The sequence below is a fragment of the Agelaius phoeniceus genome, chromosome 16, assembly GCF_051311805.1.
Source record: "Agelaius phoeniceus isolate bAgePho1 chromosome 16, bAgePho1.hap1, whole genome shotgun sequence".
Classification (NCBI taxonomy): Eukaryota; Metazoa; Chordata; class Aves; order Passeriformes; family Icteridae; genus Agelaius; species Agelaius phoeniceus.
In genome coordinates this window covers 1727071-1747754 of record NC_135280.1, presented here as the reverse complement: position 1 = coordinate 1747754, position 20684 = coordinate 1727071, and the positions used below count along the sequence as shown (strand labels likewise).

Here is a 20684-nt window from a genome sequence, read left to right as displayed (position 1 = left end):
ATGCTGGGATTTGGGATTTGGGATCTCTCCTCCCACCAGCAAGATGACAGGGCCTTTAAATAATGTTTTCTATTCCATTTCAAAAAAATAAAAAGAAGATGAAATCAGAACAGCCTAACTGGAAACAGATGGCAGATGAGAAACTCCTTTTAAAGAGGATTTTTAATGCATTTATTATGAAGAAAATCATTTATTGGTGTCAGAGATGGATGTGTGAAGACAAAATGTGCCCATTCCAGGCGTGGAAGGGGCTGCAGTGGGATGGTGCCTTTGGTGTGGTGTTCTTGGAGCAAGGGCAGGATTTTGCTGCTGGTAAAGTGACTTTCCTGGCTGGGAGGAGGCTTCTTCCCATCCCTGCTCCTTCAGCTTCCCTCTGGGATCCCTGGCTGTCAGAGCAGTTTCTGTCATGCTCTTTCTGTGGGTTCCTGGCAGGGTTTTCCTGCAGTGATTTGGGTTGGGAGGGACTTTAAAGCTCATCCAATTCCAACCCCAACACCTTCCTCTGTCCTAGGCTGCTCCAAACCTGGTCTTGGACATTTCCAGGGATGGAGCAGCCACAGCTTCTCTGTGCCCTGTCCTCCCACAGAGTCATCTTAGGGTTTTTTAAAAATAATATGCATATTCCAGTCAGTTCTGTCCTGTCAAGTTAAATGAGTGTGTGCTTTTATGTGTGAAACCTTGCACAGACAGAGGGGTCACTTTCCCCAGTCCCCCCACACAATGGCTGGCCAGCTTTAATTAAATCCATTTAAACAAATCCCACACCATTTCAGAGGGATGGATCTAGTGGCTGGGCTGCTCAGGGATGGAGGTGAAGAAGGATTTTCCCTTTTCCTGCTTTGATGAGCAGAACTCCTTGGCCTGTGTGGGTTCAATGTTGCTGTGAAACACCACTGCCCCCAGAGAGGTTTGATTTTGCTTTGGCAGCACTGGGATGAAGCTGCAGCTCCCAGAGAGGTTTGATTTTGCTTTGGCAGTGCTGGGATGAGGCTGCAGCCCCCAGAGAGGTTTGGTTTTGCTTTGGCAGCATTGGGATGAGGCTGCAGCCCCCAGAGAGGTTTGGTTTTGCTTTGGCAGCGCTGGGATGAGGCTGCAGCCCCCAGAGAGGTTTGATTTTGCTTTGGCAGTGCTGGGATGAGGCTGCAGCCCTGGGATGCTCCAGCCCACACGCAGTTTACACAGCTGCACCATCCCCTGCCCCAGCTCCAGCAGGGCTCTTATCTCCATGCTGATGCAACAGCCAGCAATGGCAGGAAACCTGTGTCACTCATGGCTTTCATCTTCCTATAAAAACTGGGAATTTGGGAGCTGTGACTCAGAGAGGAGTGCAGGATCCTCTTGGAAACCTGTGTCACTCATGGCTTTCATCTCCCTATAAAAACTGGGATCTTGGGAGCTGTGATTCAGGATCCTCCTGCAGCAGCTGGGGTTGGTTTGGTGCTGCCCTGGCTGTGGGATGGAGATGCTGGGCCGTGGGCCCCCCATCTTTTGTTGGGAACAACATTTCCCAGCAGGTTGTGGCCTCCCTTCCATCCCTGGCAGTGCCCAAGGCCAGGTTGGACAGGGCTTGGAGCAGACAGTGGAAGGAGTCCCTGCCCATGGAAAGGGGCTGGACATGAGCTTTGAGGTTCCTTCCAACCCAAGCCATTCCATGGTTTTGATTGATCCATGGAAAAGATCCCATGATTTATGCTGACATTGTGCAGAGCATCCTGGATTTCTGCTGCTGCTCTGGGCCCCGAGCTGAGCCCCAGAAAACCTCGATCCAGGCAGGTGTTTGCAGCACGAGGCCTCACCTCTCCTGCTTTCCTCTCGGATTTTAGTTCCATCTCTGCCAGGAGCTGCTTTGTCCACGTTCCTGAGTAACTTTTTCCACACATGAAACTCCCCCTGGGGCCGGGTTGAGCTCTGCAGGAACCACGTGGGCTTGGTCTGGGCTTGGTGTCCACACGTGGAGCTGCTCAGGGACAGGAGTGCCACTTTAAATTCACACCCTGCTCCAGGCAGGAACACTTGGGAGCAGGGAGAAATCCCAGATCAGGCCAGTTTTGGGAAGGCTGAGGAAGTCTGGGAGAAAAATGCACAAGAGGAGCAGTTTGGGAATGTTTTGTCCCAAATTTTGGCCAGTGTGGTGTGGTCTGGCTCATGGATGGCTCATGGATGGATTCCCTGCACTTTGTGAGCAAACAAGCAGAAAGGGACAGGTATTCAGTAGAATCCTGGAATGGTTTGGGTTGGAAAGGACTTTAAGGTTATCTTGGGCAGGAACACCTCCCACTAGACCAAGTTCTACATCAGGGTCACCCTCAGAGAAGCTGCCAGCTCCTCTGAGATGCCAACATCCAGGAGCAGTAGAAAGCTCAGGGTGCCTCAGTCAACAGAAATTTCAAAATTTCCTCTGGAAAACCAAATCAGATTGCATTGATTGTTTGGATGGGGCTGGGAATGGCAGGAGTGGGGAGTGGGAGAGACAGGGATCGTGTTTATGGCATCATTAATGTCATTTATTCCACAGCCAGCCCTTGAAAAGCAGTTGTAATCCCCACAGAAATCCCTCTGAGGCAAATCTGCCAGTTCTCCTCATCCAACACGGATCATCCCTGCAGCCAGAAACCTCAGAGGGAGCAGAGCCAAGGGAAAAGGGTCAGGGGGCACCCTGAAACCCAATGCACCCAAATCAGCTCCACCTCTGAGGTTCCAGGGGCAGAGGGATGGTGCTGCAGGGCCAAAACTGCAGGGACAGTGGAATCCTGAAGATGGAGAGAGATCATTTTCCTGGGGCTATTTGGAAAAAAAAAAAAAGTGTGACCACAGATGAAAACTGGAGCTTCAAAATGTTGTGTTCATTCCCAATTCCCCTTCTCCACCACGCAGGCAGGAAGGGATCAGCTGGAGAGTCCTGGTGGGCAGTCCCAGGTGCTGGTGGCCATCAGTGAGAGGGTCCTTGGTGCTGCAGAATCCCTGCTGGAGGGATTTCCTCTGGCCCCTGAGAGCAGGGAAAGGGAGATGTTTCCATGGAAATCTGCTCCTCAACCGTCTCGGCAGCCAAAGCTGAAAGGATTGGAGCCTTTTGCCCCCAGCTCCACGTTTGTGGTCAGTGTGAAGCCCCACCTGTGATCACCACAGGCAGCCTCGGGCAGGCTGCAGTGAATTAAAGCACCAGGGGGAGTTTGGAGGAGCACATCCTCTTCCTTCTCGGAGTCAGGTTACAGCGACCTCGGAACATCTGCACACCGTGTCCCAGGGCTCCCAGAGGTTCTGCTGCATGCAAGGTTCATCTGCTTTGTTCAGCTCCTGGCCTTTCCCCTTCCTCCTTGCCTCCTCTGGATCCAGGGCTGCTCTCGGTGTTCCTGGCCATCTCCTGGTGCCCTGGGTGAAACTCCCCATGGAGTTTCAGTGGTGTCTTTCCACAGAGCCATAACTCCATGGCCATTTGCTGTGCTCGTGGGAGAACTCGCTCCCGTTTTTCCAAAAGCCTGAATTCCCTCTAAGCTACTGCTTCCCAGCATCCTGAAAGGCTGAATTTAGGGGGAAGAAAATGCATTCCTTGATATTCCCTAGATTCTAGGAATGCATTTGGTGATGTGATGCTGCTTTGCCTTGGGATTCCTTTGCCTGATCTCCAGGTTGTCCTGACAGGGTTTCATTGAAATCAGGCTGTCAAGGCGGGTCCTGCTGCCTCCAGGAGCCACTGGATTTTTTGGGAATCCAGAGCAAGGGAGCTGCCAAAGCCATGGGATGGCTGTGGTGGCCGGATTCATGGTGGTCCATGCTGAGAAGATGATGTTGAACTCCAGCATCTCCTGGAAGTGACCCCAAGCTCCCCTTGGGAGCAGCACATCCCCATCCCACCCCATCCCACCCCAACCCTTGTGCTGTTGTGCAGAGCTCAACGCCCAGAAGGAAAATGCAACTCCAGCTTTTCATTTTTGTGCCTCTCAGGCCCAGACCTCAAGGTTTTAAAGACTTTCATATGTGCCTGACTTGATGTGCTCCGAGTATTCCCATTGAAGTGAACTAAGTGGATAAGACTTTGCAGGATTAAAGCCAAATGAGTCCTCACCCACCATGCTGGGAAGTCTTGTTGAAGTGGGTCATTGGAGGGAAAGGAGGAGGAGGCGCTTCCCAACTTGCCCCTTTCATTTTATGCTTTTATTTATTTAAAGGATTTTTTTTTTTTTTTTTTTTATTCTTATGCAGCTTGGGGGGAGAAAAGAAAATAAAAAGCCCCAGGCTGTGGTGTAACCACCGCAGGCAGATGTTGTCATGACTACTAAACAAGAAACCTGATTTATAAAATGAGGAAAAACAGATGAACGTGAAATAAAAGAGAAAAAAAAAGAGAGAGGCGATCTTAAAATATTAACTCTGATGTAGAGAAAAATATAAACAGACAGGGTTAGGAAATTCCATAAGGAATATGACTTGTTTAATATTAATCATAAAGGAAAAGATTATGAGGGCTCCAAAGGGTGCCAAATGAAATACTCCACACTCAGCCACTGCTGTGATAAGAATCCTTGTGTGGCTTCCAGGGCTGCCCTTGGCCACACTGTGGTGGAGATGTCCTGGCTGGAAGTTGTTCCAGGGATGTTCTTGTGGTTCTGCTGCTTCTCCTGGTGCCTCTCCTCCCTCACAGCAGTTTCTGAGTGCAAACCTCCAGTGTGTGACAGCCAGTAACCTGTACTTTTATTGCAAATTGTACTTTTTATTGCAAATGTGGGCAAGCTGGGAGCAGTGACTGTGTTTGGGGATGTGGAGGGGTTTCTGTCACTGGGTCAGCTCAGGAGGGGTGGCATGTGTCCCAAACCAGGGTTCACCATGTCCCAGAGGTGAGGTGCCTGCAGATGAGTGGCTGGGTGGGGCTCAGGTGGCTCTGCTCCCATCTCTGTGTCACTCTGCTGCTCTTCTTGTCCCTCTCCTGCCATCCTGAGCTGGCAAAGCCCGTGGTGATCCTGCACCGGAGAAGTGCCAGTGTCACAATTCCCTCATCAGCGCTCCCAGACCATTCCCTGTCCAGGACAAGGCTGAAACCAGGAGGGTCTTCAGGACCCATCTCTGTGTCACTCTGCTGCTCTTCTTGTCCCTCTCCTGCCATCCTGAGCTGGCAAAGCCCGTGGTGATCCTGCCCTGGAGAAGTGCCAGTGTCACAATTCCCTCATCAACGCTCCCAGACCATTCCCTGTCCAGGACAGGAAGGTCTTCAGGACCAGGAGACACCTCTGCTTGTATTCCAGAGGCTCTCACTGGACCCCTGCCAGTCCCCTTTGTCCCTTGGGCTGTCCCCACGGGTGTCCCTGGTGACAGTGCCCGATGTCACCAGTTCCTCCAGCACGGTGACAGCGGCGCTGCCACCACAAGACACCAGAGAGGAGCAGCAGTGACCACACTGGGAGGGCTGGGGACTCCTCCCTGGGCTCCCCCTGTGAATCCTGCCCAGAGCTGTCGTTTGCTGCTCCATTCCCTTCCCTCCCTGCTCACAGCTCCGAGTGGGACAGGAATGCCTCGTGGCACAGCCTCTGCTCCAGCAGGGAATTCTGCAGCTCTGGCATTGCTGCTCCCAGCCCACACTGGCCCCAGCCCTGGCTTTGGCACTGGCTCCCAGACAGTTTGGTTTGCAGAAACCTCCCTCACTGTCAGGAGGAATTAAGCTCCAAAGCCAGACAGAAACTCTCCCTAACAAGTCCATGGCTTGAAGGTCCAGGATGGAGATGCCCACCCAACAGGACCTTCCAGGGCTGCTGAGCAGATTCCCCCTGCAGAATCCATCCAGGACACCTGGGCAGATCCACTCTCACCTCTCCAGGTGCCTCTGCCTGCTCCTGATCCATGTCCTGACCTGGCACTGGCCGTGCACACACTGCCAAAGCTCTGAGCACTGTGGGGATGCTGCAGGAAAACTGGAACAGACGAGATTTCTGCATCTTTTCACAGCTCCCTGCATCTTTTCCTGGCTCCCCTCATTTTTCCCAGCTCCCTGCATTTTTTCCCTCAGTTCTTTCATCTTTTCCCAGCTCCCTGCATTTTTCCCTCAGTTCTTTACATCTTTTCCCAGCTCCCTGCATTTTTTCCCCCCAGTTCTTTACATCTTTTCCCAGCTCCCTGCATTTTTCCCCTCAGTTCTTTGCATCTTTTCTCAGCTCCCTTCATTTTTTTCCCTCAGTTCTTTACATCTTTTCCCAGCTCTCTGCATTTTTCCCCTCAGTTCTTTGCATCTTTTCTCAGCTCCCTTCATTTTTTCCCCCCAATTCTTTACATCTTTTCTCAGCTCCCTGCATTTTTCCCTCAGTTCTTTACATCTTTTCTCAGTTCCCTGCATTTTTTTTTCCTTAGTTCTTTGCATCTTTTCCCACCTCCCTGCATTTCCCCCCCCCCCCAGTTTTCTGCCTCTTTTCCCAGCTCAGCAGCCTGGGAGCATTCAGATCCTTGCCCCTTCTTATCAATCCCTTTCCAGTTCTCCCCCAGCAGCACCAGGCAGTGCCTGGCACTGGTGTCTCATTCCCATCTCTGTCCCAGTGTCACTCTGGCACCTGGCTCCTTATCCCCGCTGCTGCATGAGGCTGTTGGACTCACAGGATGAGGCAATGATGGATTTCTGCTCTTCCCCTCTGTTGACAAACCCAGTTTGTGGGTGAATAATGAGTAACCCTTGAAAGCGAGCCCCGTGGCTGATGTGCATGGATGCCCTTGGGCTTTGTGGGATGAGTCACTGTGGGGAGCAGGAACTTCCTCACAGACAGGCAGCTGCATTTCATCCTCTGCTGCAGATTCCTTGGAGCTGCAGAGCCTCGAGCCCTGGGCAGCAGGATTCCAGGGGAGCAGCTCTCCCTGAGGGCAGCCCAGCTGCCCCTGGGTGTTTGCAGGGCAGCGTTCCCCCTCTGGTGACAGCCCTGCCTGGAATTTCCAGCCTGGGATGTTTTCATTCCTCTTCCAAAGGTTCCTCTCATATGTAAGCCATCAGTGCAGCAGCCTGAGCAGGGATCTTGCAGCTGTGACCTTGCAAGTGGGTGGCATTTTCTGCTTCCTCCTCAGCATCCTCAGGGATCCACAGCTCGTGTGATGGGCCAAATCCGGGCTGGGAAAAGCAGGATGAGGCTACCAGGAAATACCCACTGCCCCCATCCCCTCGTGGCTGGGGTCTTCAGAGCTCCCACGAGGAGCAAGGCTCCTCAGGCAGCCCTGAAATCCTCCTTTGCCATCAGTGCAGGCAGCAGGCTCATAAATGGCTCCAGGTTTATTGAATCCCATCCCTTTGCAGCACCTTGTCTTCCTCTGCAAAGCTAAAAGCAGGATTTGGGCTTCTTTTGCCTTCTGTTCCTATCTAGGGCTGAACAGACTCCATCAATCCCTGTATTGGAGGTTTCTTTCGGATCCCTACAAGTAAATAAATCCATATAAATAAAATAAAAGCCACCCCCAGCAGGGCTGGAGCAACGAGTATCCCCATCTCTCATGATCTTCCCTGCCTCCATCCCAGCATCAGTTTGTCCCACATGGAACCAACTGCTCAGGGAAGGAAAGAGCTGAAAAAAACTATTTTTTAAAAAATTATTTCATCATTTACACCTCGCTCCCATTGTAATTGGAATTATGAGTAAGGCTGAAAAGAAACTGCTGCAGATGGCAGCATAAAAATGTGATTTTTAACACATTTTGTGTTTTCTTAAGCATCTCTGGTTTTGCCCAGGGTACATTTCATTTGCTATTTATTTAGTCCCCACCTCTGACAGCTCAGGGATTGCTAAGCTGCCATCTGGGATGGAAGGAAAATGGGAAAATGCTTATTTTTCCTGCTTTTTCTTCTTTTGACCTCAGAAAATGTAACAAAATTTAATAAAATTTAAATCTTTCAGTGAGCTGCATGGTTACAACCAGGAGCTGGGCTTAGAATCCCAGAATCCTGGAATGGTTTGGGCTGGAAGGGACCTCAGTGACCAACCCCTGCCATGGGCAGGGACATCTCCCCTCTCCCAGGCTGCTCCAAGCCCCCTCCAGCCTGGCCTTGGGCACTGCCAGGGATGGAGCAGCCACAGCTGCTCTGGGCACCCTGTGGCAGATCCTCACCACGGACCTCAGTGATCCTTGTGGGCCTCCCCTAACTCAGGATATTCCTTGATTCCATATTTATCCCAGTGTGAAGCCATTTTCCAGCAGAGCTGAGGGAAGGCTTTGGGACAGAGCCTTGCTGCAGAGGCACTGATGGAGATGCCAAGGCACGGTGGCTGTTCTGCCCTTCCTTCACATTTCTCCTCTTTTTTTTTTTAGCATTTCCATAAATTTTTTACATCCAGTCCTTCACTTTTTTTTATCCTCCAGGCTTTTGCAGCCTGGCTTTATTAAAATCAAATGCTGCCCAGCCCCAAACACAGCACCGGGCTGGGTTTTCCTGGGGTGTTTTCAGCCACAACTGTTTCCCATTTCTGCTGGGCTCTCAGGAGCCCACGGGCTCAGGGACCAGGGATCAGCTCCGTGTGTTCCCCCCCAAAATGTGCTCTTGGTTTGCTGGAAAAATCCAGGTCATCCCAGAGTTGGAAACTCACCCAGCCTTGGCTTCCAGTGACATCGAGTAGCCAACCCAAGTTAAATATTTCACTGCAGATGTTGCTGAGAGCTTAAAGTTACCCAAAATTATGGATTTAACGAGGCAAGGAAAGGAGCTGGAGTAAGATCCAAATCAGGGAAGCCACCAGTGCTTTCCAGGCCGGTGTCAGGCTGATCAGATGTGACATCCTTGACTTTTTCCTTGCGTGTTCCCTGGGCCTGCGGATGTGGTCACGTCCTTTCCTCTTAGCTTGAAAAGGCAGAGATGGGTTTGAATCTGTGCTGGGCTTGAATCTGGGGAGCAGAGAGTCCCAATCCAGCTGTTGCAGATGTCTCCATTTGTGCATTGGTGAAACCAAAACCTTGGATTTGAATTCTTTTGGAAGGGGATTGTGACACAGATCCCGTTTCCCTGTGCCAGGGCTGTCTGACATTGGCCATGCTCAGCATTACCATCAATATTTATTTCCAAGAACATTGTTTTCCCCATACTCTGTCTTTAATACCAATTTCATCCAAATTTTACCAAGACCTGGACTAGAGAAGATGTTCACTATCAGAATAGATTTTTTCTGATGCGTTCTCCTTCTCTCCTTCCCAAAAAATTGGGTTTGCTCTGACTTTGCCAATTGTTAAATACCTCTAAATATTGCAGAAAAAGTGATTTTCAAAGGAGCCTGCAGTGCCTGGATGGTGAAAGGGAATAGAAGCATTTTTGCCAGAAGTGTTTTAGCATTCCTTCAATCAAGGAATATAAACAGTTCCATGTGACTTTGGGCTGATCCAGGATTTGAGAGCAGGGTTTAATTCACATCATTTCTCGTAGAGGGAATTTTGAACCCACATATCTCCTAAAAATGTCCTAATTAGTAGGGAGGAGGATATTCTGGGAAAGGCTTTCGCTTTCTACTCTTGGTGGTGTTCCACTTTATTACTGATCACTCAATAACCATCCAGCATTAATTACAGGGGAGTTCTGTGTAACTGAGTTATTGATTGGTGCCTATTGACAGCCCATTCCAGGCTGTAATTAAACCTCAAACCAGCATTACTTCTACAGGCCTGGAAAATGCTTTTCCCGAATCCTTCTTTTCCTGTGTGTTGGTATAAGGGGATAATCCTGGCTCTGAGGCACAAATGGCAAATGAAAATGGTGTTTGTGGTTCCACCAAGTCCGGAGCTGCTCCTTGCCATGCCTGGCTCCTGCTGCAGCTGGTGGGAAAGGAGCTGAGGGCTGCTCCCACCCTCCAAAACCTGCATGCCTGGAGCCTTTTGGGAAGGACCAAGGTGCTGGGAATGCCTGGGGTGGGATTCCTCATCCTGGCTGCCCTCATTTTGCCACCGGAGTAAGTGACCCTCAGCTTTGTGTTTGGGTTTGGAAATCAGGGAGGAATTCCTTCATGGAAAGGGCTGTCCAGGGTGGAACCCCAATGCCTGGAGGGATTTCAATGCCATGTGGATGTGGCACCTGGGGACACTTGGGATCATTGGTGGCCTTGGCTGTGGTGGGGGAACGGTTGAACTCGATGGTCCAAGAATCAGTGATTCCATGATTCCAACCTCAGTGATTCCATGATTCAGCCTCAGTAATTCCGTGATTCCAACCTCAATGATTCCGTGATTCCAATCTCAATGATTCCATGATACCTACGTCAATAATTCTGTGATTCCAACCTCAATGATTCCGTGATTCCAACCTCAGTGATTCCATGATTCCAACCTCAATGATTCCATGATTCCAATCTCAATGATTCCATGGTTCCAACCTCAATAATTCTATGATTCCAATCTCAATGATTCCATTATTCCAATCTCAATGATTCCATGGTTCCAACCTCAAAATTCTGTGATTCCAATCTCAATGATTCCATTATTCAACCTCAATGATTCCGTGATTCCAACCTCAGTGATTCCATGATTCAGCCTCAATAATTCTGTGATTCCAATCTTAATGATTCCATGATACCAACGTCAATAATTCTATTATTCCAACCTCAATGATTCCATGATACCAACCTCAATAATTCCATGATTCCAACCTCAATAATTCCATGATTCCAAAGAACACCCACCCCAGGGGGGTCTCAGGGACAATCCCCCAGCCCCTCTTGCCATCCACAAGGTTTCCCACAGGGTTGGTCTTTGCCATGGATGTGCCCTGGCTGTTCCAGAGGTGTTGCATCCCTCAACTCCTTAAAAACTTAAAAAACATCCATGGACACTTTTTTTTCAGGTGCAGTCTGTACCTCCCTACATGGGAATATTTTTGTCTGTGCCTATGATACATTTTTTGGGGAAAACTGCAAATACGAGTATTTTTCTAGGAGCAGTTTAACAAATACACTCCAGTGCAGGTAGAGACTCTACTTTGACTTTTAGACTCTACTTTGGGGCAGCAGGAAGGACTGGATGGTTCTTGAGGTTTCCTTTTTCCCTTTAAATGATTTATAATCCTTCCACACATCCCAATTTTGTCTTTTCTGTGCCAATGGCTCCATATCAGGGAGCCCCAGTGAGTTGATCCTGTCCCCACACTGTGGACAAGCTCCAGGTAGCCCTCACCTGTGTTTAAGAGTTTCCAGCTTGTTTTTGTCCCTCCTGGACAAATATCCAGCCTGTGCCATGGAATTTGAGCTTCCTCTGCCTACTGGATGTTTGTAACAATCTGGGATTTCAAAAAAAAAACCCAAAACCCAAACCCCAGCCAAACAAAGAAGCCCAACCTGTAAAAAAGTTACGGCTGGAGGTGCCCATTTTCTGACAGAGGGGTTTGGTAACGGGGCAGGGGACAGAAATGGGAGCAATAATTGGTTTTGGGCCTAGAACCAGGAAAACTACTTTTCCAAATTAATCCAGCGAGAGCCATGAATCCACTGTATTTCATATCACACTTCATAAAACTCCAGTCATAATCCATAAAAGTGACATTATTAGATTAAAACCCTCAGTTCCTCCTAGAAGGAGCTCGCTCATTAGACATGCTGTAGTTTTATAACCTCAAAGTTCCTCCCCAATTACCATGATTAATACTGGGCTTTAATAAAAAATTTCTCCCAATCACCACAGGGGTTGATCCCATCTGGTTGGTGTAATTGGGAGTTTCAATATTGTCCAGCAAGGGAAGGACGCTCCGGGAGCACAAATCAAGGATGAGGATGGATGAGGATGGAGGTCTGGAGATCCAGCTGGGTTTTGGTGGTGGTTGGAGCATGGAAAAGTCCAGGTGATGATGTGAGCCAAAGGCTGGGATTGCTGGGGGAAATGTGGATGAATTCTCCCTCCTCGTGCAGCTGATGAAGGATCAGGGGAGCTCCCTGTGCTCTTCCAGCAGGGATCTGCCCTGGGGAGTCCATCCTAAACTGAACATCCCAGCTGGAGCCAGCACAGTTCTGCTCTGGGGGAGCAGCACATGGAAACTGCAGAGGAAAGGCAGGGTTTGGGGAGAAGTATCTGCCGCCTGCTGAGGTTTGGATGGCAGTGGATCCCTAAATGCTGGGAGATGCTGCTCCTGTGGGGTCCTGTGAGACACCAGGGTCCAGCTTCACCCTTGGTGCCATGGACACGTCCATCCCTCTGCTCTGCTCTGGTGCCTCTCACCTGGAGCACTGCCACCAGCATGAGGACATGGAGCTGCTGCAGCAAATCCAGAGGAGGCCACGGGGATGCTCTGAGGGCTGGAGCCAGGCTGGGAGAGCTGGGGGGGCTCACCTGGAGAGGAGAAGCTCCAGGGAGAGCTCAGAGCCCCTGCCAGGGCCTGAAGAGGCTCCAGGAGAGCTGCAGAGGGACTGGGGACGTGGGATGGAGGGACAGGAGCCAGGGAATGGCTTCACATTAACAGAGATCAGGGCTGGTGGGATATTGGGAAGGAATTGTTCCCTGTGAGGGTGGCACAGGTGCCCAGAGCAGCTGTGGCTGCCCCTGCATCCCTGGCAGTGCCCAAGGCCAGGCTGGACAGGGCTTGGAGCACCCTGGGATAGTGGAAGGTGTTGGGGGTGGAACTGGAGGAGTGTAAGGTCCCTTCCCACCCAAACCATTCCATGATGATGATGATGATGATGAAATAACATAAAACTCACTCTCAATGGCCACGAGGCTGCTTGCTGGGACGCCCCCCCTTAGCATGTTTGACAAATCCCATTTTTTGGCTTTGCAGCAGGAATTCCTTTCAGGTTTGTCCTTGCAGATCCAAGGGGTCCATGGTTCCATCAGCCCTGGGTGAGCAGGAGCTGGTGTGAGCTCCGAGCCTCAGCCAGAAGCACTGAAATTAAAAACGTGTCGGCTCCGCAGTTCCACCCCAGCCCAGAGAACGCCAAACTCGTGTTATTTTTGAATCCCCTGATTTTTCAGGGCTGCTGGAAATAAGAGCTCCTGCTCCTGACTTCCAAGCAATAAAGAGAGGTGAATCACTCCTGAAAAAAAACCCTCCTGTGGACCACCCAGGGGCTCCTGCAGAGCTGGGAACCAGAAGTGGCAAAGCACAGAAGGATTTTCTTAACCCAACTGCAACTGCACGAGGCAAAATCACCTCGGAACAGCAGCAGAGTGAGAGGTGTGATAATGGAGCCAGGCTGATTAATATGCATCGAGCTAAATCACATTCAGGTCACAGAGCAAGCCCCAAACCTCAACTGTAACATGTTCCCCTCCAGGACCCAACATGTGTCTGGAATTCAGATAGAAATCACTTTTTTTCCCCCTCATAATTATCCAACTCAGCATAAATTATTATTTTTTTAACTAAATAATAGTTAGGATTTTTATTCCTTGCTGTGATTGGTCAGAGCTCTCCTTTTTTTAACAATCTGTGACTTTCTGAAGAGTCCTGCTGGGGTTTTTAAACTTGTAACTTGCAAAATACCATGTCAGAAACCATGGTGCCAATCATATAAAGTATGAAATCACACCTTCTTAGCATTTATTTGTTGTCATTTTTAATGAGAAAACATGGATTTTTTTCAACAGAACAGTGGCTGAAAGTCCTCAGGCTGAAACTGTCCCTGTGTTCTTGATGTTCGCACTGTGGAGTGGTATTTTGGGAGACCACATGCAAGATATTCTCCTAAACAGCCAATAAAAGCTAAAATTAAAACAAAATAATGCCTCTTAAAATGCACACATCTATATTTAATGCTGCTCTTTAATTAGAAGTTCCAAGGTTTCCTCCTGAAGGGTTTCAGGAGCGTTGCTGTCATGGATCCCTTGGAATAAGCAGGAAGTGGGTGATTCCCATGGGAAATCGAGTCCCTTTGGAAATCAAGTCACTGTGGAAATCAAGGCACTGTGGAAATTAAGTCACTTTGGAAATCAAGGCAATGGAAATCAAGTCACTTTGGAAATCAAGGTACTGTGGAAATTGAGTCACTGTGGAAATCAAGGTACTGGAAATCAAGTCACTATGGAAATCAAGTCACTTTGGAAATTGAGTCACTGTGGAAATCAAGTCAATTTGGAAATCAAGTCACTGGAAAACAAGTCACTTTGGAATCAAGTCACTTTGAAAATTGAATCACTTCGGAAATGGAGTCACTTTGGAAATGGAGTCACTCTATGCCTGATCCCTGCTGCTGGAAGCCCAGGCAGAGCTCACCTTTGATCCCATTTGGGCTGGGCTCCAGGATGGCTTTGCCATCCCCGAATGTCCTCACTGGGACGCTCCAATCCCCCAGCGCGTGTCTGGGCTGACGTTCCAGGACACCCAACACTCTCTGCCTCTTTGTTCCCCATCCAGGTGCTCCTGATCATCAGTGGGAACCTGAGTTTCCTGAACTGGCTGACCATGGTGCCCAGCCTGGCCTGCTTTGACGACGCCAGCCTGGGGCTGCTCTTGGGCTCGCGGCTGCGGGAGCGAGCGGCGCGGCTGCAGCGCCCGGGGACGCGGGGACAGAGCCCTTCCCTGGGTGAGTCACCCCAGAGAGGGAAAAAAGGGGGATTCTGGTGTGCTTGGCCACAAAGGTCTTGTCTTCAAAGCAAAGCTCTGGCGCTCTGGGTGCAGGGGGCCTGGACCTGGTGATGCGAGGCTGGTGGGTGGCTGGTGATTGTGGTGTTGTCGGTGGCAGGAAGGAATGATGAATCTGATTCCATGTTCTTAGAAGGCTAATTTATTATTATATTATATTATATTATATTAATTATATTATCATACCATATAATAGAATATTATATTATAGAATATTATATTACAGAATGTTATAGAATACTATACTAAAACTATACTAAAACTATACTAAACTACACTCAAGAATACAGAAAGGATATAGACAGTAGGCTGAAAAGATAATAATGAAGAACTCGTGACTCTTTCCCGGGCCTCGACACAGTTGGACTGTGATTGGTCATTAAGGCAAAACAATTCACATGAAACCAATAAAACAATGGCCAGTTAGTAAACAATCTCCAAACACATTCCAAAGCAGCAAAACACAGGAGAAGCAAATCAGATAATTATTGTTTTCATTTTTTCTCTGAGGCTTCTCAGCTTCACAGGAGAAGAAATCCTGGTGAAGGGATTTTTCAGAAAATATGATGGTGACAGGCGAGGGTCTGTGGGGACATTGTCACAGGGACATTGCCATGAGGACATTGTTTCTGGGACATGTCCTCTGCAGGATCAATGTCACAGCAAGTCCAGGCAGCTGCAGCTCTCAAGTCAGTCCTTGCTCTGCCTCCAGTGACTCAAACTCAAAATAAGAATGTGGAGTTTCATGATTTAACTTACTTTTTTTTAATTTTTTTTTTGACTGTTTAAAGTCAAGGATAAAGCACCCAGTGGGACTTGAGGTGGGGTGAGAAGCTGGGTTCTCACATTTGCTCTCCTCACTTGCTCTCCTTCAAGGCATGGTAAAGAGAAGGTTCCAGAGAGAACTTAGAGCCCCTCCCAGTTCCTAAAGGGGCATCAGGAGAGATGGAGAGAGACTTAGGACAAAGGATGGAGAGACAGGACACAGGGAATGGCTTCAAACTGACAGGGCTGGGTGGGATATTGGGAATCAGGAATTCCTGGCTGGGAGGGTGGGCAGGTCCTGGCACAGATTCCCAGAGCAGCTGGGGCTGCCCCTGGATCCCTGGAGGTGCCCAAGGCCGGGTTGGACAGGGCTTGGAGCAGGCTGGGATGGTGGAAGGAGCAGCTGCTGGTGGCCACCACTGGTAGCATGGCCACCATCGTGGTGGGGAGAGAATTCCCCAAACCAGGGAGGAGGAGAGCTCCTGCTCATCCCATGGATGTGAAAAAACAAATACAGGGGGGGTTGTAGCTGGAAAAAAGGGCTCGAGGTGGCTGATTTCCCCTTCCAGAGGCGCTTTCCAAGCTGCCCTGATCCAGGAGAAGCAGCACTGGGATGTTTCTCATGAGGCTGCGGAACAGATGGAGAGTGGTGTGTGCAGCATTTTTATAAACCGCATATAAGCAACAAATTGCCTGTAATATCAACAACAATCACAGCTGCTGGGGTTAAATATCCCAAACATCTGTCAGAGGAAGGAAAAATGTCAACAAGAGGCAGCATCTGTCTCCAGTCTTTTCTACCAAGAAGCAGCTCATTAACCAAAAATGGGAGGTCCAGCAACGCAGCTTCGTTAAATTTTGTCTTTTATTTCACATATTTTGCTGGAAGAAATCTTTATCAGCTTTTCCCCTCCTGGAGCTTTGCTTTAGAGGCTGTGAAAGTCTCAAACTTTCCTCCCAACTCCATTTATGCCTCCAACCCCAAACAACACTGAGGCTGCACCTTGTTTTTGGGAGGAGAAGCCAAAGGGAGTCACTGTGAGGGGGAGGCAGATCCTGTTTGGAGGAACTTGCACCTTTTCTGTGATGTTCTCCAGAAAGGCTGGCTGAGCCAGGGTGTCCAAGCAGGGGGAATGTCCATCCCTCAGGAGGGGTGGGGTGTCTGTAATATTGTGGGAATTGGAATTCCTGAGTGTTTTCTCTGCTCAGGAAGCTGGGGCTGTTGAGCTGGTGCTGATGGGTGCCAAGAGGCTCAGGGGAACCCTCAGTCCTGGGCACCAGAGCAGAAGACAGGAGAGCCCCCAGCCATATCCTGATTTTCTGCGGCCAATCCTTGAAGTGTTTGATTCCTACTGAGGTCTCCACTTCCCATCCAGATCCCACTGGTGGCTATCCCCACTTTTTGCTCCATCTAGGTTATTTTTTCCCCTGAATTAACCCCTTTTTCTCTCTGATTGAGGGGCTGTGACCCCAAGGGCCTGGAGACAGGAGGAGAATCCCTCCTGCTGAAGGATGAGCAGGCCCTGCATGGCCATGGAGTGCTGAGGAGCCAGGGGAGGCTCTGTGCCTGTACCTGCTCTTGAATTACAGGGGAAAAAGTTCAACCCATCTAAAAAATCCCCAAAAAATGCCCCAAAGCCTCATACCCAGCCGCACAGGGGGTGAGGGAAGGCCCGATTCAAACAGTTCTCCAGAAATGTTCTCAGACTAAACAATTATTAATAGCTTCTGAGAGAGGTTCAAATAAACATCCCTCTCCTGCAGAGATAAGGGGAAAGCTCCACGCCATTGCTTTGAATCTGATCCCTTGGCTGTTAATGTTAAATAAATTGAAAAGGGCCATGAGGGAAGGAGCCCCTCGGGGGTCACCTTTGCTTATTTGTCTGATCATGGCCTGGGATCCAGCCCAGCCCCTGGTGCTGCTGCTGCTGCAAACCCCATCCCAGATGCTGGCACAGCAACACTCATCTCCTCCAGGAGCTCTGGGAATTGGGATTTTGCAGAAGGAAAAGCCCTGAGGGTGGGGAGAGCTCGGGGCAGCAGCAGGAGGAGGCTCCCAGAGCAGGAGGCTGATCCCCAGCAAGGTGCAGGTGCCAGCTGTGGTTTTTCCCCTGTATTAAAGCCATGATTGATGTCACATTTTAGACATTTTTCCTTTTAGCCCTTGCTCAGACTGTTTAGAGAAAGGGAGATGCCAGCAGAGATAGAGGCCTGTGGCAAGGGCAGGGTGGGAATGGGGGGAATGGGGATGGGAATGGGGATGGGGAAATTGGGAATGGAGATGGGGAATGGGAATGGGGAATGGGAATGGGGAAATTGGGAGTGGGGATGGGGAAATTGGGATGGAGAATGGGAATGGGGATGGGAATAGGGATGTGCTGGAACCCTGGCTGCTGAGAATTTCAGCCTTTCTGTGCTGCCAGGCACTGACCCCCAGGAGAACACTGCATTGACCTGAGGCCGTGGAGAAGCTTCCAAAATGGAATGGCAGGACTGGGATTGTGGGTGTGGAGTTTGAATAGAAGTGTGTGATAGCACAGGGTGGAAAACTTAGAGTTTAAGGGTTTAGAATATAGTAATATATCTAAAGCAAGATGAAGGTTTTAGGGCAGAGGCTGGTCCTGCTTCTTCACCTTCTTCTCCATGGGTTTGGGTGGTTTTGTGTCATTGGATAAAAAGTCCCCATTGCGGGCCATGGGTGGTTGGTTATTGGGTTGAAAGTGAAAATAATTTAGGTGTCCTTTCTTAATTGGACAGTTCATCCTTAAAAGACCTTGTAGAGAGAGAGATGGGGCCCCATTTTTAGTTTGTTAGAGTGAAGTGCTCTCAGGGTTTGTGAGACTGTGACATGGATAAGAACTCACAAACATCTGAGTCCCAACAAGAAACACTGACTTGTGCATTTAATCCCAACCCTGGCAAAAAGAAGCAAAGACTCAGCAGGAATGGGATGGGGATGGGAATGGGGATGGAGGTGGGAGCAGAGCAGTGAAATCACCTCCGTGTGCTCTGGTTTGGTGTCCCCCACAGGCTCCTGTGTCCGCAGAGTGCTGAACATCTCCTTGGGCCTCCTCATCACCTACCTGAGCATCCCGGTGGTGCTGAACCTGCTCAGCTCCAGACAGGTCATGAACACCTCCTTCAACTCCCTCAGGATCGTCAACACCTACGGAGCCTTTGGGAGGTACCTTTGGGCCTTTCTGGCACGTCCCAGAGCTCCCTCCAGGGTATTCCAGAGCCAGAGCTGCTGTGTGCCTTCAGCCTGAAGAGAAATCCTTCCAGCAGGCCTGGAATATCAGAGAGATGGAGAAAAGGAGCAGGTTTCTTTCCCTGTGAAATACAGTGTACGATAGATCTATTTATGAGAGAGATAGAGAAAAGGAACATGTTCCTTTCCTACTAAATTCCAATGTATGGATTACCTCTTTATGAGAAATAAGGAGAAAAGGAGCAGGTTTCTTTCCTACTAAATTCCAATGTATGGATTACCTGTTTATGAGAAATAAGGAGAAAAGGAGCAGGTTTCTTTCCCACTGAATTTATTTTCTCTGAGCTGTCTATGAGTCAGCTCATTCCATCGACATAGCAAATGTAAGAGCAGGATGAAAATATCCATAGGAGCAGGATGAAAATATCTATAGGAGAGTTCATCCAGGATATCTTCACCATCTCCAGCCCTCTTTATTTCTGGTGAGCTTCTCTTCCCCTGCACTCCTTTGCTCTCCCTCCTGGAAACATCCACAGCAGCTCTTGGTAGCAGATTTTTCCAGTGATTAGCTTGGGAAATTAAATAAATATAAATATAAATATAAATATAGAATTAAATGTAAATTATATATAAATTTATAAATATAAATAAAAGTAATATATAGATATAAATAAAATATAAATATAAATAAAATATAAATATAAATATAAATATACATATAAATATACATATAAATATACATATAAATATAAATATAAATATAAATATAAATATAAGTATATTTTGCAGAAGGTCAAGCAGTTTGGCTGTTAAAGGTCTGGCCTCCCCCAGTGAAGGGGAGGAACGAGTCCTACCACAAGCAGTGGAGATGCTGAGGACACATCAAATTAATATCATTTTTCCTCAGTTTTTCAAATAGCAGAAATTTCTGTGGACAGAAAAAAAAACGAGAAAAATATTAAAAACATCAACACTTGTGGAAAATGCCAAAATTTCCTCTTTTTTTAGAGAGAGAGAAATAAGCCTTGAAGCTCTTTGAAGGCTGGAGTGGTGAAGCTCCAGGAGATTGTTTTCTTTGGGCTGTTGTCCTTTTTCTTCTCCAGCCCTTGGTTTCTGTTTCAGCAGTTACCAGGCCCTACAGAGCATGTGCTGAAATGCTGCTGGAATATGTTGGTAATTCCAGCCTATGTAAACCAATAAAAAGAGGATTGCAGCTTATAATGAATCTGGGATGATGTGAAAGCTGACAGGTTTGGGATCACACAGTAGGAGCAGGCTTTTATTGGTAATTTGGTGTCCCTGATTTACAGGGTGTTCCTGAGCCTTGGGCAGCTGGCCATGGCTCAGAGCTCAGCCCAGGGGATAAAATGGAACTTGGCTGGAGAATCCACAGATCTCCTCAATGGAGGCAACAATTATAAGAGGAGATGCTCAGCATTCCTTAGGTTGGGAGCATCTCTCCCTGGGAGCCATCAGGGCGGAAGGTGGGGGTTATGTGTTCCCAAATTTTCAGTTTCTTGTGCTGGAGGAGGCAAAATCAAAGTAGAAAAAAATCCAGAGGGTGTTGCAGCTGCAGAGCTTTGCCAGGCAGGTTTCTGTGGCTCTGTGTTCAGCATGGGAGCAGCTCCTGGGGCAGGTGGGTGTCTCTGGTAGAGTTTTTCCAGGCAGGTTTCTGTGTTCAGCATGGAAAGCAGCTCCTGGGGCAGGTGGGTGTCTCTGGCAGAGCTTTTCCAGGCAGGTTTCTGTGTTCAGCATGGAAGCAGCTCCTGGGGCAGGTGGGTGTCTCTGGTAGAGTTTTTCCAGGCAGGTTTCTGTGTTCAGCATGGGAAGCAGCTCCTGGGGCAGGTGGGTGTCTCTGGTAGAGTTTTTCCAGGCAGGTTTCTGTGTTCAGCATGGGAAGCAGCTCCTGGGGCAGGTGGGTGTCTCTGGCAGAGCTTTGCCAGGCAGGTTTCTGTGTTCAGTAGGGGAAGCAGCTCCTGGGGCAGGTGGGTGTCTCTGGTAGAGTTTTTCCAGGCAGGTTTCTGTGTTCAGCATGGGAGCAGCTCCTGGGGCAGGTGGGTGTCTCTGGCAGAGTTTTTCCAGGCAGGTTTCTGTGTTCAGCATGGGAGCAGCTCCTGGGGCAGGTGGGTGTCTCTGGCAGAGTTTTTCCAGGCAGGTTTCTGTGTTCAGCATGGGAGCAGCTCCTGGGCAGGTGGGTGTCTCTGGCAGCTCAGC

General features: G+C 49.0%; 1 protein-coding gene and 1 long non-coding RNA gene across 4 annotated transcripts in view; one reads left to right on the top strand and one right to left on the bottom strand.

Annotated features, from left to right (window-relative positions):
- Positions 1-20684, top strand: part of LMF1 (lipase maturation factor 1) — a 141390-nt gene that overhangs the window by 104817 nt on the left and 15889 nt on the right. For all 3 annotated transcript variants that reach the window (XM_054643805.2, XM_077186901.1, XM_077186900.1), the window contains 2 exons: positions 14270-14438; positions 18293-18446. In XM_054643805.2, the coding sequence (XP_054499780.2) occupies positions 14270-14438; positions 18293-18446 (323 nt within the window). The remainder of the gene's footprint in view (positions 1-14269; positions 14439-18292; positions 18447-20684) is intronic.
- LOC143695354 (uncharacterized) lies at positions 18427-19591 on the bottom strand. The gene is made up of 3 exons (XR_013184469.1): positions 19325-19591; positions 18752-19039; positions 18427-18549 (listed from the first exon to the last, which is right to left on the bottom strand). It is a non-coding gene; the product is annotated as an uncharacterized LOC143695354 (long non-coding RNA).